Source organism: Pseudophryne corroboree, chromosome 12, assembly GCF_028390025.1.
Source record: "Pseudophryne corroboree isolate aPseCor3 chromosome 12, aPseCor3.hap2, whole genome shotgun sequence".
NCBI lineage: Eukaryota > Metazoa > Chordata > Amphibia > Anura > Myobatrachidae > Pseudophryne > Pseudophryne corroboree.
In genome coordinates this window covers 171,364,242-171,381,330 of record NC_086455.1, presented here as the reverse complement: position 1 = coordinate 171,381,330, position 17,089 = coordinate 171,364,242, and the positions used below count along the sequence as shown (strand labels likewise).

General features: G+C 46.7%; 1 protein-coding gene across 1 annotated transcript in view; it reads right to left on the bottom strand.

Moving 5' to 3' along the window:
- Nucleotides 1–17,089, bottom strand: part of KLHL28 (kelch like family member 28) — a 30,925-nt gene that overhangs the window by 4,284 nt on the left and 9,552 nt on the right. Inside the window, exons 2-4 of the mRNA XM_063948546.1 lie at nt 10,794–11,692; nt 9,017–9,460; nt 7,105–7,313 (exon numbers count right to left, since the gene is read on the bottom strand). Coding sequence (XP_063804616.1) covers nt 7,105–7,313; nt 9,017–9,460; nt 10,794–11,692 — 1,552 coding nt within the window. The remainder of the gene's footprint in view (nt 1–7,104; nt 7,314–9,016; nt 9,461–10,793; nt 11,693–17,089) is intronic.

The window sequence follows — 17,089 nt, the reverse complement described above, 5'->3', positions numbered from 1 at the left end:
TACGGACTCCGAGAAATAGAATTATCGGTAAGTAAATTCTTATTTTCTCTATCGTCCTAGTGGATGCTGGGGTTCCTGAAAGGACCATGGGGATTATACCAAAGCTCCCAAACGGGCGGGAGAGTGCGGATGACTCTGCAGCACCGAATGAGAGAACTCCAGGTCCTCCTTAGCCAGGGTATCAAATTTGTAGGATTTTACAAACGTGTTTGCCCCTGACTAAATAGCCGCTCGGCAAAGTTGTAAAGCCGAGACCCCTCGGGCAGCCGCCCAAGATGAGCCCACCTTCCTTATGGAATGGGCATTTACATATTTTGGCTGTGGCAGGCCTGCCACAGAATGTGCAAGCTGAATTGTATTACACATCCAACTAGCAATAGTCTGCTTAGAAGCAAGAGCACCCAGTTTGTTGGGTGCATACAGGATAACAGCAAGTCAGTTTTCCTGACTCCAGCCGTCCTGGAACCTATACTTTCAGGGCCCTGACAACATCCAGCAACTTGGAGTCCTCCAAGTCCCTAGTAGGCGCAAGGCACCACAATAAGCTGGTTCAGGTGAAACACTGACACCACCTTAGGGAGAGAACTGGGGACGAGTCCGCAGCTCTGCCCTGTCCGAATGGACAAACAGATATGGGCTTTTTTGAGAAAAAACCCACCAATTTGACACTCGCCTGGCCCAGGCCAGGGCCAAGAGCATGGTCACTTTTCATGTGAGATGCTTCAAATCCACAGATTTGACTGGTTTTAAACCAATGTGATTTGAGGAATCCCAGAACTACGTTGAGATCCCACAGTGCCACTGGAGGCACAAAAGGGGGTTGTATATGCAATACTCCCTTAACAAAGGTCTGGACTTCAGGAACTGAAGCCAATTCTTTCTGGAAGAAAATCGACAGGGCCGAAATTTGAACCTTAATGGGCCCCAATTTGAGGCCCATAGACACTCCTGTTTGCAGGAAATGCAGGAATCGACCGAGTTGAAATTTCTTCGTGGGGCCTTCCTGGCCTCACACCACGCAACATATTTTCGCCACATGTGGTGATAATGTTGTGCGGTCACCTCCTTCCTGGCTTTGACCAGGGTAGGAATGACCTCTTCCGGAATGCCTTTTTCCCTTAGGATCCGGCGTTCCACCGCCATGCCGTCAAACGCAGCTGCGGTAAGTCTTGGAACAGACATGGTACTTGCTGAAGCAAGTCCCTTCTTAGCGGCAGAGGCCATAAGTCCTCTGTGAGCATCTCTTGAAGTTCCGGGTACCAAGTCCTTCTTGGCCAATCCGGAGCCATGAGTATAGTTCTTACTCCTCTACGTCTTATAATTCTCAGTACCTTAGGTATGAGAAGCAGAGGAGGGAACACATACACCGACTGGTACACCCACGGTGTTACCAGAACGTCCACAGCTATTGCCTGAGGGTCTCTTGACCTGGCGCAATACCTGTCCCGTTTTTTGTTCAGACGGGACGCCATCATGTCCACCTTTGGTATTTCCCAACGGTTCACCATCATGTGGAAAAACTTCCCGATGAAGTTTCCACTCTCCCGGGTGGAGGTCGTGCCTGCTGAGGAAGTCTGCTTCCCAGTTTCCACTCCCGGAATGAAACACTGCTGACAGTGCTATCACATGATTTTCCGCCCAGCGAAAAGTCCTTGCAGTTTTTGCCATTGCCCTCCTGCTTCTTGTGCCGCCCTGTCTGTTTACGTGGGCGACTGCCGTGATGTTTTTCCCACTGGATCAATACCGGCTGACCTTGAAGCAGAGGTCTTGCTAAGCTTAGAGCATTATAAATTTACCCTTAGCTCCAGTATATTTATGTGGAGAAAAGTCTCCAGACTTAATCACACTCCCTGGAAATTTTTTTTCCTTGTGTGACTGCTCCCCAGCCTCTCGGGCTGGCCTCCGTGGTCACCAGCATCCAATCCTGAATGCCGAATCTGCGGCCCTCTAGAAGATGAGCACTCTGTAACCACCACAGGAGAGACACCCTTGTCCTTGGATATAGGGTTATCCGCTGATGCATCTGAAGATGCGATCCGGACCATTTGTCCAGCAGATCCCACTGAAAAGTTCTTGCGTGAAATCTGCCGAATGGAATTGCTTCGTAGGAAGCCACCATTTTTACCAGGACCCTTGTGCAATGATGCACTGACACTTTTCCTGGTTTTAGGAGGTTCTTGACTAGCTCGGATAACTCCCTGGCTTTCTCATCCGGGAGAAACACCTTTTTCTGGACTGTGTCCAGAATCATCCCTAGGCACAGCAGACGTGTCGTCAGGATCAGCTGCGATTTTGGAATATTTAGAATCCATCCGTGCTGTTGTAGCAGTATCCGAGATAGTGCTACTCCGACCTCCAACTGTTCCCTGGACTTTGCCCTTATCAGGAGATCGTCCAAGTAAGGGATAATTAAGACGCCTTTTCTTCGAAGAAGAATCATCATTTCGGCCATTACCTTGGTAAAGACCCGGGGTGCCGTGGACAATCCAAACGGCAGCGTCTGAAACTGACAGTGACAGTTCTATACCACGAACCTGAGGTACCCTTAGTGAGAAGGGCAAATTTGGGACATGGAGGTAAGCATCCCTGATGTCCCGGGACACTATATAGTCCCCTTCTTCCTGGTTCGTTATCACTGCTCTGAGTGACTCCATCTTGATTTGAACCTTTGTAAGTGTTCAAATTTTTTTAGATTTAGAATAGGTCTCACCTAGCCTTCTGGCTTCAGTACCACAATATAGTGTGGAATAATACCCCTTTCCTTGTTGTAGGAGGGGTAATTTGATTATCACCTGCTGGGAATACAGCTTGTGAATTTTTTACCATACTGCCTCCTTGTCGGAGGGATACCTTGGTAAAGCAGACTTCAGGAGCCTGCGAGGGGGAAACGTTTCGACATTCCAATCTGTACCCCTGGGATACTACTTGTAGGATCCAGGGGTCCTGTACGGTCCCAGCGTCATGCTGAGAGCTTGGCAGAAGCGGTGGAAGGCTTCTGTTCCTGGGAATGGGCTGCCTGCTGCAGTCTTCTTCCCTTTCCTCTATCCCTGGGCAAATATGACTCTTATAGGGACGAAAGGACTGAAGCTGAAAAGACGGTGTCTTTTTCTGCAGAGATGTGACTTAGGGTAAAAACGGTGGATTTTCCAGCAGTTGCCGTGGCCACCAGGTCCGATGGACCGACCCCAAATAACTCCTCTTCCTTTATACGGCAATACACCTTTGTGCCGTTTGGAATCTGCATCACCTGACCACTGTCGTGTCCATAAACATCTTCTGGCAGATATGGACATCGCACTTACTCTTGATGCCAGAGTGCAAATATCCCTCTGTGCATCTCGCATATATAGAAATGCATCCTTTAAATGCTCTATAGTCAATAAAATACTGTCCCTGTCAAGGGTATCAATATTTTTAGTCAGGGAATCCGACCAAGCCACCCCAGCTCTGCACATCCAGGCTGAGGCGATCGCTGGTCGCAGTATAACACCAGTATGTGTGTATATACTTTTATATGATATTTTCCAGCCTCCTGTCAGCTGGCTCCTTGAGGACGGCCCTATCTATAGACGGTACCGCCACTTGTTTTGATAAGCGTGTGAGCGCCTTATCCACCCTAAGGGGTGTTTCCCAACGCGCCCTAACTTCTGGCGGGAAAGGGTATACCGCCAATAATTTTCTATCGGGGGGAACCCACGCATCATCACACACTTCATTTAATTTATCTGATTCAGGAAAAACTACAGGTAGTTTTTTCACATCCCACATAATACCCTCTTTTGTGGTACTTGTAGTATCAGAAATATGTAACACCTCCTTCATTGCCCTTAACGTGTGGCCCTAATAAGGAATACGTTTGTTTATTCACCGTCGACACTGGATTCAGTGTCCGTGTCTGTGTCTGTGTTGACCGACTAAGGTAAACGGGCGTTTTAAAACCCCTGACGGTGTTTTTGAGACGTCTGGACCGGTACTAATTGTTTGTCGGCCGTCTCATGTCGTCAACCGACCTTGCAGCGTGTTGACATTATCACGTAATTCCCTAAATAAGCCATCCATTCCGGTGTCGACTCCCTAGAGAGTGACATCACCATTACAGGCAATTGCTCCACCTCCTCACCAACATCGTCCTCATACATGTCGACACACACGTACCGACACACAGCACACACACAGGGAATGCTCTGATAGAGGACAGGACCCACTAGCCCTTTGGAGAGACAGAGGGAGAGTTTGCCAGCACACACCAAAAAACGCTATAATTATATAGGGACAACCTTATATAAGTGTTTTCCCTTATAGCATCTTTTTATATATTTTTAACGCCAAATTAGTGCCCCCCCTCTCTGTTTTAACCCTGTTTCTGTAGTGCAGTGCAGGGGAGAGCCTGGGAGCCTTCCCTCCAGCCTTTCTGTGAGGGAAAATGGCGCTGTGTGCTGAGGAGATAGGCCCCGCCCCTTTTTCGGCGGGCTCGTCTCCCGCTCTTCAACGGATTCTGGCAGGGGTTAAATATCTCCATATAGCCCCCGGAGGCTATATGTGAGGTATTTTTTGCCAAAAAATAGGTTTACATTGCCTCCCAGGGCGCCCCCCTCCCAGCGCCCTGCACCCTCAGTGACTGCCGTGTGAAGTGTGCTGAGAGCAATGGCGCACAGCTGCAGTGCTGTGCGCTACCTTAAGAAGACTGAGGAGTCTTCTGCCGCCGATTCTGGACCTTCTTCTCTTTTCAGCATCTGCAAGGGGGCCGGCGGCGAGGCTCCGGTGACCATCCAGGCTGTACCTGTGATCGTCCCTCTGGAGCTAATGTCCAGTAGCCAAAGAAGCCAATCCATCCTGCACGCAGGTGAGTTCACTTCTTCTCCCCTAAGTCCCTCGTTGCAGTGATCCTGTTGCCAGCAGGACTCACTGTAAAATAAAAAACCTAAGCTAAACTTTTCTAAGCAGCTCTTTAGGAGAGCCACCTAGATTGCACCCTTCTCGGCCGGGCACAAAAATCTAACTGAGGCTTGGAGGAGGGTCATAGGGGGAGGAGCCAGTGCACACCACCTGATCCTAAAGCTTTACTTTTTGTGCCCTGTCTCCTGCGGAGCCGCTATTCCCCATGGTCCTTTCAGGAACCCCAGCATCCACTAGGACGATAGAGAAATAAAGTCATATTAGTACACAGGAAAGTTAATATGCTACAAAGTAATACACATATTTCTCACTGTTGGCCGGTGGAATATAACCCGGGGGGGGGGGGGGGGGGGGGGAAGACTCGTCCACCTGCTTTACAATTCTCATCCCTAAATTGATACGACCCATCAGTGAGAGAGGAAGATTACAACAGGCGCTCGTCTGGGTTTTCAAGTAATCCACATAATGTGTGACATTTAGGGAAATAGAATCCTGAGCCATGTTTCAAATGCAAATACCCAGGCATTAGAAATGATCCGCCAACGGCAGTGGGAGGGAAACTGGAGGGGTGACTAGGCATGGGCCCCTTCTGGGGAGAATAAATGATTTATCCTAATTTATGGACAAACCAGAGAAGCTACCAAAGCGATGAATGAGATTAAGAGCTAGAAGTATAGTAATCATTAATGAACAGCAACATATCATCGGCGTAAAGCGCCACTTGACTACACTAGAACCCAATTCAACCCCCCGAATATCACAACGGGGCCGTAACTGACAGGCCGAGGGCTCAATGGCTATAGCAATCAGTGCCGGGGAGAGGGGACAGCCTTGCCTTGTACTATGTAATAGGCGAAAGGGAGAGAATATGAAGTCACAGCCACGTGAGCTGCAGGAGTACAGTACAAAGCAGAACCCACTGAAGGAATCCCTATATCACAGCATCTCACAGTCTCACACAGAAAGGGAAACTGGACAGTCAAATGCCATGGCAGCGTCAAGGGAAACAATTACTGAGGACGACTCCTGTACGTGACAGACCTGCGTGTGGGTGAACAACCACGGGAGATTAATGGAGGTTGATTTACCTGGCATTAACCCTGTACGATCTGGGTGGATTAGAAACAATATCACCTGAGCCTAATTGCTAGTATTTGGCCCAAATTTTACTATCTGTGGGTAATAAGGAAAGTGGACAGTAGGATTTAGGAAGCTGATTATACTATGGCAATAGATGGGGTAAATAAAAGCGAGCACTTTTTTTTTTTTTTTATACAACTCAATTGGAACATACCAATGTAATTGACTGACCTTTGGAAACAAAATCCTAATCCTGAAGAAAGGACACCACCCTCATGCAAACCAACTCAAGAAAAGAAAAACCCACAAGAAAAAAAAAGAAAAAGAACATGAATTTTAATATTCTATTAAAAGAAACCCTCCCTCTCTCAAACAATTCTAAGGGGGGCATCCAATTAGAGGTGAAAAGACACAGGTTTTTATTTTTTTTATTTTTATTTTTTACAGGCCATCCAATTTCGATCGCTTTAAAAAAAACAAACAAACAAACAAAAAACGCTTTACTCCCGAAAACACACAGATTCGATGAAACCTGTGTGGTTTCGTGAGAAACAGCCCCGGGGATTTGGTTTCGCCTGCCTCAGGCAAAACAAAATCCCAGAGAAGCCGCGGCGACCTGTATTTTCGCATGCCCGCTGAGGGTGTCAAGACCCTTGGCGAGGAAGCCGGAGCAGCCCCCCATCTTCCACTGACCCCGGCGGCAGTCATGTGACCTGGGAGCCAGAGGTCAGCGCTGCACCGGCAGTGTCGGGAGCCGGCACCCGGTACAGCAACAGAAACCCGGATAAGCCGCAGCGTGTGACGGCTTATCGGGACTAATAGGATAGCCCCGGGTAATGTACCGTGAGTTACTGGTTATCCCCCAAAGTAACAAGAACACACCCCCTGGCAATATGGATGACAGAAGTGTAATGACTGAGAACAGCTAGCGAGTCGCACCCGTAGTATCTTACATGCACTTCTTCCTGTTGGCTGATGCAGCAGTTATACATCTGGTAAGAAACAGAACTACTAGGATTTCACTAACAAGTAAATTATTTATCAAGAACGCTACTAAAACATTCACAAGAAAACAGCCTTGAAATGTAAATTATTGATGGTTCATGTTATATTTCACATTTCTCTCACCTGTCCTGGGTTCCGTCATCGGTCTGCAGACAGTCCACTGATTCTGATGAGGGTCATACCTCTCAATGCTCGACAAGTGAGACACCCCGTTGTGACCGCCTACTACAAATATAAATCCCAGCATAACGCTCACTCCAAAATTAATCCTTTTATCAGCCATTGGAGCCACCATATCCCAGGAGTCTTTAGCAGGATCGTAGCGTTCCACACTAGAAAAGAGACAAGCAACTAAGATTATGCAGCATTTAATAAAAATCGTAAGGAACAAACTCTAGTTATATATAGTTATTAGTTTTGTGTTCTTGCAGCTTCTATACAGAGCAGAATGAATTTCTGCTGACGGAAATCCATGTGACGACGCACGCAGCATTCGGTCATTTGGAAAATCTCAACGTCAAAGCCAATTTTACTGAAATTCAGAGACCGTCCTCTGTAGCCAATGGAGAAGATTCATCATGTAAGAATATCGTCTTGCTACTTATACCCCTTTCAGACATAAGCCCCGGCTTTAACCCACCTCGTACCCTGGACACAGAACAAAGATTAAAGCCAGTGTTTCAGTACTTACCCCACGGGTTCACACCTGATGGACTCTGGTTACTCCCGGGTCGTCACCCTTCACATTAGACCCGAATCTTCCGTCCAAAAGTGCACGCTCGGAGATGATGTCATCTCCAAGCAAATTAACTCCTTTTAGGCATGACCCGGTTCATCAAGACCCAGGTCAACAGCGGGATCTAATGCCGCCCAGGTTCGCGGGATGCCGGACGAATTCTGATGTTTTTTTAAAGTGGCAATCTCTTACAAATCAAAACCATGCCTTGTAAGTGACTGCCTCTTTAAAAAAAAGAGTCCGAGTTCAACCGCCATCAAACTCGGGCGGCGTTACATATTTTTAACACATAAGCCAGGGCACTGACCCGCGTTACAAGTCTTGTGAATAACCCAGGCTGATTACAAGGTTGCGGACCAGAGAATATCAACCTAGGTCAGACCCTTTCAGACATAAGCAGGACTTTACTTATGTCTGAATGGGGCATTATACAGAGATACTTGTGTACAGGGATGCTTGAACTATAAGGCAAGGTGAGAAGTACATCTGTGGCATCAGAGTACTAAGGGAAGCAGAGACAAGGTACTCATCTTGCCTTCGCAAGCGGAAACCCCCCTCAGTACCTATGTTTCTGCACCACTCATAGGAGCAAATTCAATTCCAAGTGATGTGCGTCTCCACGTGCTGTTGGTCACATTCTGTTACAGCAACACTGCTCATTTCCCTGCGCATCTCTATAGGCAAGATGAGTGCTGTCACAATTAAAATGTGCCCCCATTACGAGAACTCCAATGCCACAAAAACACGTTATACAGTGGTAATAATAGAAAATATAACAAAATTCAACACACTGCCTTACTGTTCTTCTCCATGACAATGGGATTACTATGGGAAAGAGAGTGCCAATCCGCAAGCATTTATAAGACTGAATTTGTACATTGTTAACTCATATTACTTTAATCATAGCTAGAAAAGCAACAATGCCACCGGCTAAATTCCAGTAAAGTTTGTTTAAAGAAGAAGAAAAAAAAGAAAAGAAAAAAAAAAAGATACTGAAGACTCTGCTGCTTTTGCTGGTTTCTCTTCTGATGTTCTCTTCTACTTACACAAAGGTGTTTCCTTAACAACCATGTATTTATAGTGACAAAGATGGGTAATTAAATCCCCTGACGATTATTACCACAAGGATTTAAATGCTGCATAAAATAAACATAACAATATACAAGAGTGTATATATGTGTGTGTGTGTGTATATATATATATATATCACACATATATATATATACATATATACATATATATATATATATATACATACATACATACACACACATACACATATACACAGAAGTAACGTACCTGTTCATATGTGCTGGTCCATAGCCACCAATAGCATAGATCATGCCATCCAACACTGCGCCGGCGAAGCAGCTCCTGGTTTTTATCATTGGTGCGACTGGCTGCCATTCTTTAGCCTTCGGTATATACTTTTCCACAGACTGTAAACATGATTGTCCATCATATCCGCCTAAGGCATACAGTTCTCCTGCTAAGACCACGGCACCGAGAGTGCTCCGACACTCGTTCATCCTCTCCACCGACGTCCACGTGTTGGTCACAGGGTCCCAGCGCTCCACGGAGCTTTCATGCTTCCTGTAGTTGATTCCCTGTCGGACATGGGTGGCGATACCCCCAACAACATACACTTTCTGGTCCAGAGTGCAAAGTCCAAATTCATAGCGGGTGGATCCCAGAGGTGCCAGGCCTATCCAAGAATCGTCCTGGGGAAAATACATCTCCATACTGCAAGGAACAAGGAATCATTAAACATATTATACAAGATGTATTCAAAGGCGATTATGTAACTTCTGATGCCGCTGGCCGCAGCGCAGAACACGCCGATCAGTCAAACAAATAATTGCAATATAAAACCCATCGAGTTGCTCAAGTACCGGATTATACAACACCGGAACAGTCCACATGATGGATGCCTGCAACTAGTAACCATTGCCCAACTAGTATTTATATGTGATAAATTCCCATCCGCTAGGTACCGTCATTTAACACCCAGAGGGCGGCTCATACCGTTAACTGAACGTTGCAGCAGATCACACGTTATTAGTGACAAAAAAAAAACTTAAAACCGTAATAACTTTCCACTACAGAATGTCTAGAATATTCTACAGCCATGTTATTATATAGTAAAGCGCAGGTACAAAATGTAGGTATAAAGTATAAATATAAATCGTATAGTATAAATATAAAATATGTATATAGTATAAGTAGAAATGTAACTAGTTAACCCCCTATAAGCATAAAAAGGAGAACATTTGACCAAGCGACCGCTTAAAAAAAACAACTTGTTACGAGTGCCATAGACTGGCAATGAAGATACGCCAATAAGGGAATAAAATACGTTTTTTTCAAGGAATTGTAAAAACTCAGCGGGATGAGGGGTGCGCTTCGCCGTTCCAGAACGGCAAATTGTGTCTATATACATTTCAAATACGGCGTTCTGCACCTCCATAGAGGTGCGCAGGATGCAGGGGCTACCGAAATTGGCCAATACATGCGTAGCCGAGAATCGCCGCAGCACAACTCCCAGAATTTAATTCCCCCCCACCATGACTCAGGCTACAAATTTAAAGGGGGGGGGGGGATTCAATTATTTTCCCCATGACTAGGGGGTGCAAAACGGAGGAATTCAGTTATTGCGCCGTTTAGACGCCTGTTAGCTGCAGGAGTCACATTTCCTCTCCCAGCCTCCTGAGATGCGAGAAGGAATGTGCACGAAGTCCGTGGTTTCGGCAACACCAAAAAAATAAATCAATTGAACCGGCCCCAAAATGTCTGAAATCAAAAATTCCAAGTCTGGAGAACTGGCTTTTACAAGGGACAGACAAAATATCACACTACAACCTCTTAAAAACAAAAGAAAAACCAGCAATCGATCTTCGTTATAATGTTAGTATATCACAATGCCTAAGTGGCTGATCAACCTGTGCTCTAGCAGGAATATACTGTCCTTTACAATTATAAGAAGCCATCGATGCAATCCGCTACTATCAGCAAGTACAGGGAGGTTAGTTCAACAGAAGCTTTGACACAAAGGTTTCCTAGATGAATATACACGTACCTCTCTAGGCAGGCGAACAGTCCAGCTTTTCCCCCCACCGCACAAAGCACTTTGGGAGCACAGCGTGGCTGCGTCTTTAGCACCGTCTGATGGGAGAGTCTATGTTCAGGCATAAAATGGTATTTCAGAGCTTCGTTCAATAAATGTTTACATGTGTGGTCATCGCGTATAAGGTGATTGGCTTCGTACAGCCTGGTGAGAAATTTGACACTCAGCAACGGCAGACGGACACAGTGCAATAACGGGGAGAGGAACTTCTGCCTCTCTTGCACGTCATACTTGATCCACGCTTCAAGTGCATAGAAGACGCTCTCCTCACTAACAACATTCAAACAGTCATTGGAGACGATCTCATGTAACTCGGAATTTGTCAGCTCGAAAAATTCTTCTGTCTGACAAACATCCTCAAAGTTCTGGCAAATGAACTTGTTGGCCGCTAGGTACAGTTCGTGACAGCCGTAAGTCTCGGCAAAACGTGAAATCCCGATGCAATTGCCCACATCAAGCTGGCTCTCCAGGAACGCGCAGCATTCTTTCAGCACAAGCTTGATCTGTAGGAGGTTTGCGGCTGGAAGAAGCGATTCCACGGTTTCCTGCGAGATGAAGACTGTTCCTGTATATGCATATTCTATGATGGCCTGGAGAGCAGCCTCGTCCACACACTGAAACTCCACCTGCGAATTCTCTTTCTCCGAAAGGTTTCCAGTAAACATGGCTTTGAAGTACGGGCTGATGCTGGCAAGCACCACTTTGTGGGCGTGTATCTTGACATCGCCCACCTGGAGGACAATGTCGCACAGCTCGTGGTGTTGGCGGAGGAGGTTCAGGCCTTGCAGAAGCTGTTCCGAGTGCAAGTGGGTTATGTTGGCAAGCATGTAGGACTGAGAGGACTGGTCCATCTGCGGAGAGAAGGAAACATCATCTTCAGTAGGTCATTGTGAAGGCCCTTTATGTTTGCATGAGATTAACACTCGCACATTGAGACAGGGATCTTGTCAAGGGCACAAGTCAGCAAATGTGGTATGCAAGATTAAACACAGGGGCCATGTTCAGATGTGGCCGACGGCGAGTCCCGATTATTGGTACTTTGCGCGTACGCCAGGTCTGCGACGTAGGATGCAGTACAGCATCAGACCGTCAGTGGTTGACAGTCTGATGCCGTTTGGGGGGAGACATATCGCAATAGTTTTGGGGGAGGGACAAAGGCAGGATCTCCATTGGAGGACGGAGATTTCTTGGCCTCTTTGTTGCATCTGCGGCGGCCGGCTTGCACGACTTCACGGGTCACGCAGCTGGCCAACTGCGACGCATATGATCAGATGGTGAGACCTAGGATCAGTCCTGCATGCAGGAGGTGCGACGCCCCCTTCTGCATTACCATGGAAACAGCAGCGATAGCTCCTCCAATCGCATCTGAATTAGGCCCAGTATTTGGATGTGAACGCGTGTGCAAAATTGGTGTACATTTTCTAACATAGCGCCAGATTTACTACAGCTTCTTAAAAAGAATGAGAAGCGGTGCTGCTGCTTATACTAACCAGATTACAGCTCTCGTGCATTCTAGAAAACAATACGCAGAACATACTTTGTTGCTATGGGCAACAAACCGGCTTTTCATTTTTAGAAGCTTTAGTAAATCTGCCTCTAACTGTATTTCAGCAATTTGTATAGTGTTCATATCAGTTCATCTTTTTTTTTTTTTTTAAAGTCAAATATCAGAACCACACAACTCATCAGAATAAAGAAAGTGTGTTCATTCTAAAGATTTTTCCTGTGCTGCTGCTGTGACCCCTGGGATCAGCAGTGAGCAGAGATGCCAGGACTTTGCAGCATCTTAGCTCACTTTACAGATCAGACTACCAAAGCTCACCGATCACTGATACCTGGGGGCAGGTGTTTTGTTTTTACAGTTATCAGACTGTGGTCTATCAGACACACATGGCAGATCACAGGGGCCAAAGCAGAGCTCAGCCAGCAGGCAGGCTGTGCAGTAGTAGAGGAACCGGAGGGAAGCTCTATTAATGCTATCTGAAGATAGTGTTTTTATCACAGGGCTCGCTCTGGCATTTTTTTTTACTATTTAATTTTAGAAAATTTGGGCAGATAACATACGTATGGGAAATGTGATCTGGTAATAAAAAATAAAAAAATTTAATTTAAGGGCTTGGAGGTAAATTATACAAATTCTCCTCCGATTGCCCATTAGTATATTCAAGTGATACTAAAATAATGCAAAAAGGGTAGAAGAACAGCTGTTTTCACATTATTTAAGTAAGAATAATATTGATAAATATGGCTATTAGTCTCATGTGGGAGATGTACTCAGAGGGCCTAATTCAGATCTGATCGCAGCAGCAAATTTGTTAGCAGTTGGGCAAAACCATGTGCACTGCAGGTGGGGCAGATGTAACGTGCAGAGAGAGTTAGATTTGGGTGGGGAGTGTTCAAACTGAAATCTAAAATGCAGTGTAAAAATAAAGCAGCCAGTATTTACCCTGCATAGAAACAAAATAACCCACCCAAATCTAACTCTCTCTGCACATGTTACATCTGCCACACCTGCAGTGCACATGGAGAATATGGGCAGTACCAGAGCAGAAGCAACAATCACCCTCCTTTGAAGCACCATCCACAAAGAGCCAGAAAATACGGTGAGTGGACACTCCAGAAACTCTGGTACCATAGCACCTAAATGCAGAGCAGTATCTCCCCAGATAGGGAAACGCCTCTCGGATGTGCTCAAAGACACTAGCACTGGGCCTCCCTAAGGAATACATACTATTTACCGGCAGCTGGGATGCCAGCAGTCAAGATCCTGACAGCGGCATACCGCCCGGCAGTGAGGTGAGCGCCAAGAGTCCCCTTGCGGGCTCGCTGCACTCACCACGGATGGACAACCACGAATGGGAATAGCCCCTGTGCAGTGGGAATCCAGCTGTCGGCACCGCCTACTGTCGTGATTCCGGCGTCGGTATCCAGACCGCGGGATGCCGACAGCCGGCAAATTGATAGCATCTCCTTCCTAATTACAACCCTGCAAAAGAAGCTACACTCTTCCAGAACATGGCTGACCCAAGCTGAAGTAGAAATGGGTTTCAGAAAGACACCAACTTATACATCACATTGACATAAAATAATAAGAATTTACTTACCGATAATTCTATTTCTCGTAGTCCGTAGTGGATGCTGGGAACTCCGTAAGGACCATGGGGAATAGCGGCTCCGCAGGAGACTGGGCACATCTAAAGAAAGCTTTAGGATCACCTGGTGTGCACTGGCTCCTCCCCCTATGACCCTCCTCCAAGCCCCAGTTAGGATACTGTGCCCGGACGAGCGTACACAATAAGGAAGGATTTTGAATCCCGGGTAAGACTCATACCAGCCACACCAATCACACCATATAACTTGTGATCTGAACCCAGTTAACAGCATGATAATAGAGGAGCCTCTAGAAAAGATGGCTCACTACAACAATAACCCGAATTTTTTGGTAACAATAATTATGTACCAGTATTGCAGACAATCCGCACTTGGGATGGGCGCCCAGCATCCACTACGGACTACGAGAAATAGAATTATCGGTAAGTAAATTCTTATTTTCTCTGACGTCCTAGTGGATGCTGGGAACTCCGTAAGGACCATGGGGATTATACCAAAGCTCCCAAACGGGCGGGAGAGTGCGGATGACTCTGCAGCACCGAATGAGAGAACTCCAGGTCCTCCTCAGCCAAGATATCAAATTTGTAGAATTTTACAAACGTATTTGCTCCTGACCAAGTAACTGCTCGGCAAAGTTGTAAAGCCGAGACCCCTCGGGCAGCTGCCCAAGATGAGCCCACCTTCCTTGTGGAGTGGGCATTTTAAGATTTTTGGCTGTGGCAGGCCTGCCACAGAATGTGCAAGCTGAATTGTACTACAAATCCAACGAGCAATCGTCTGCGTAGAAGCAGAAGCACCCAATTTGTTGGGTGCATACAGGATAAACAGCGAGTCAGATTTTCTGACTCCAGCCGTCCTGGAAACATGTATTTTCAGGGTCCTGACCACGTCAAGCAACTTGGAATCCTCCAAGTCCTTAGTGGCCGCAGGTACCACAATAGGTTGGTTCATGTGAAATGCAGAAACCACCTTAGGTAGAAAATTTGAGGACGAGTCCTCAATTCTGCCCTTTCAGAATGAAATATTAAGTAAGGGCTTTTATATGATAAAGCCGCCAATTCTGACACCCGCCTGGCTGAAACCAGGGCTAACTCGTCACTTCCATGTGAGATATTTTAAGTCCACAGTGGTGAGTGGTTCAAACCAATGTGACTTTAGGAAACTCAACACAACATTGAGATCCCCAAGGTGCCACTGGAGGCACAAAAGGAGACTGTATATGCAGTACCCCTTTTACAAACGTCTGAACTTCAGGCACTGAAGCCAGTTCTTTTTGGAAGAAAATCGACAGGGCCGAAATTTGAACCTTAATGGACCCTAATTTTAGGCCCATAGACAGTCCTGTTTGCAGGAAATGGAGGAAAAGACCCAGTTGAAATTCCTCTGTAGGGGCCTTCTTGGCCTCACCCCACGCAACATATTTTCGCCAAATGCGGTGGTAATGTTTTGCGGTTACGTCTTTCCTGGCCTTGACCAGGGTAGGGATCTTCAGGATCCGGCGTTCAACCGCCATGCCGTCAAACGCAGCCGCGGTAAGTCTTGGAACAGACAAGGCCCTTGCTGGAGCAGGTCCTTTCTTAGAGGTAGAGGCCACGGTTCGTCCGTGAGCATCTCTTGAAGTTCCGGATACCAAGTCCTTCTTGGCCAATCCGGAACCACGAGTATAGTTCTTACTCCTCTCCTTCTTATGATTCTCAGTACTTTTGGTATGAGGGGCAGAGGAGGAAACACATACACTGACTGGTACACCCACGGTGTTACCAGAGCGTCCACCGCTATTGCCTGAGGGTCCCTTGACCTGGCGCAATATCTGTCTAGTTTTTTGTTTAGACGGGACGCCATTATGTCCACCTTTTGTTTTTCCCAACGGTTTACAATCAGGTGGAAGACTTCTGGGTGAAGTCCCCACTCTCCCGGGTGAAGGTCGTGTCTGCTGAGGAAGTCTGCTTCCCAGTTGTCCACTCCCGGAATGAACACTGCTGACAGTGCTATCACATGATTTTCCGCCCAGCGAAAATCCTTGCAGCTTCTGCCATTGCCCTCCAGCTTCTCGTGCCGCCCTGTCTGTTTACGTGGGCGACTGACGTGATGTTGTCCGATTGGATCAATACCGCCTGACCCTGAAGCAGGGGTTTCGCTTGACTTAGGGCATTGTAAATGGCCCTTAGTTCCAGAATGTTTATATGAAGAGATGTCTCCAGGCTTGACCATAAGCCCTGGAAATTCCTTCCCTGTGTGACTGCTCCCCAGCCTCGCAGGCTGGCATCCGTGGCCACCAGGACCCAGTCCCGAATGCCGAATCTGCGGCCCTCTAGAAGATGAGCACTCTGCAACCACCACAGGAGGGATACCCTTGTCCCTGGTGACAGGGTTATCCGCTGAAGCATCTGAAGATGCGACCCGGACCATTTGTCCAGAAGGTTCCACTGTGCGTGGAATCTGCCGAATGGGATTGCTTCGTAGGAAGCCACCATTTTTACCCAGAACCCTTGTGCATTGATGCACTGAGACTTGGTTCGGTTTTAGGAGGTTCCTGACTAGCTCGGATAACTCCCTGGCTTTCTCCTCCGGGAGAAGCACCTTCTTTCTGGACTATGTCCAGAATCATCCCTAGGAACAGAAGACAAGTCGTCGGAACCAGCTGCGATTTTTGGAATATTGAAAATCCAATCGTGCTGCCGCAACACTACCTGATATAGTGTTACACCGATCTCCAACTGTTCCCTGGATCTTACCCTTATCAGGGAATCGTCCAAGTAAGGGATAACTAAAATTCCCTTCCTTCGAAGGAATATCATCATTTCGGTCATTACTTCAGTAAAGACCCGGGGTGCCGTGGACCATCCCTACGGCAGCGTCCGAACTGATACAGTTCTGTACCATAACCTGAAATACCCTTGGTGAGAAGGGTAAATTTTGACATGAAGGTAAGCCTCCTTGATGTCCCGAGACATCATGTAGTCCCTTTCTTCCAGGTTTGCAATCACTGCTCTGAGTGACTCAATATTGAATTTGAACCTCTGTATGCAAGTGATCAAAGATTTTAGATTTTAAAATCGGTCTCACCGAGCCGTCTGGCTTCGGTATCACAATAGTGTGGAATAATACCCCGTTCCCTGTTGCAGGAGGGGTACCTT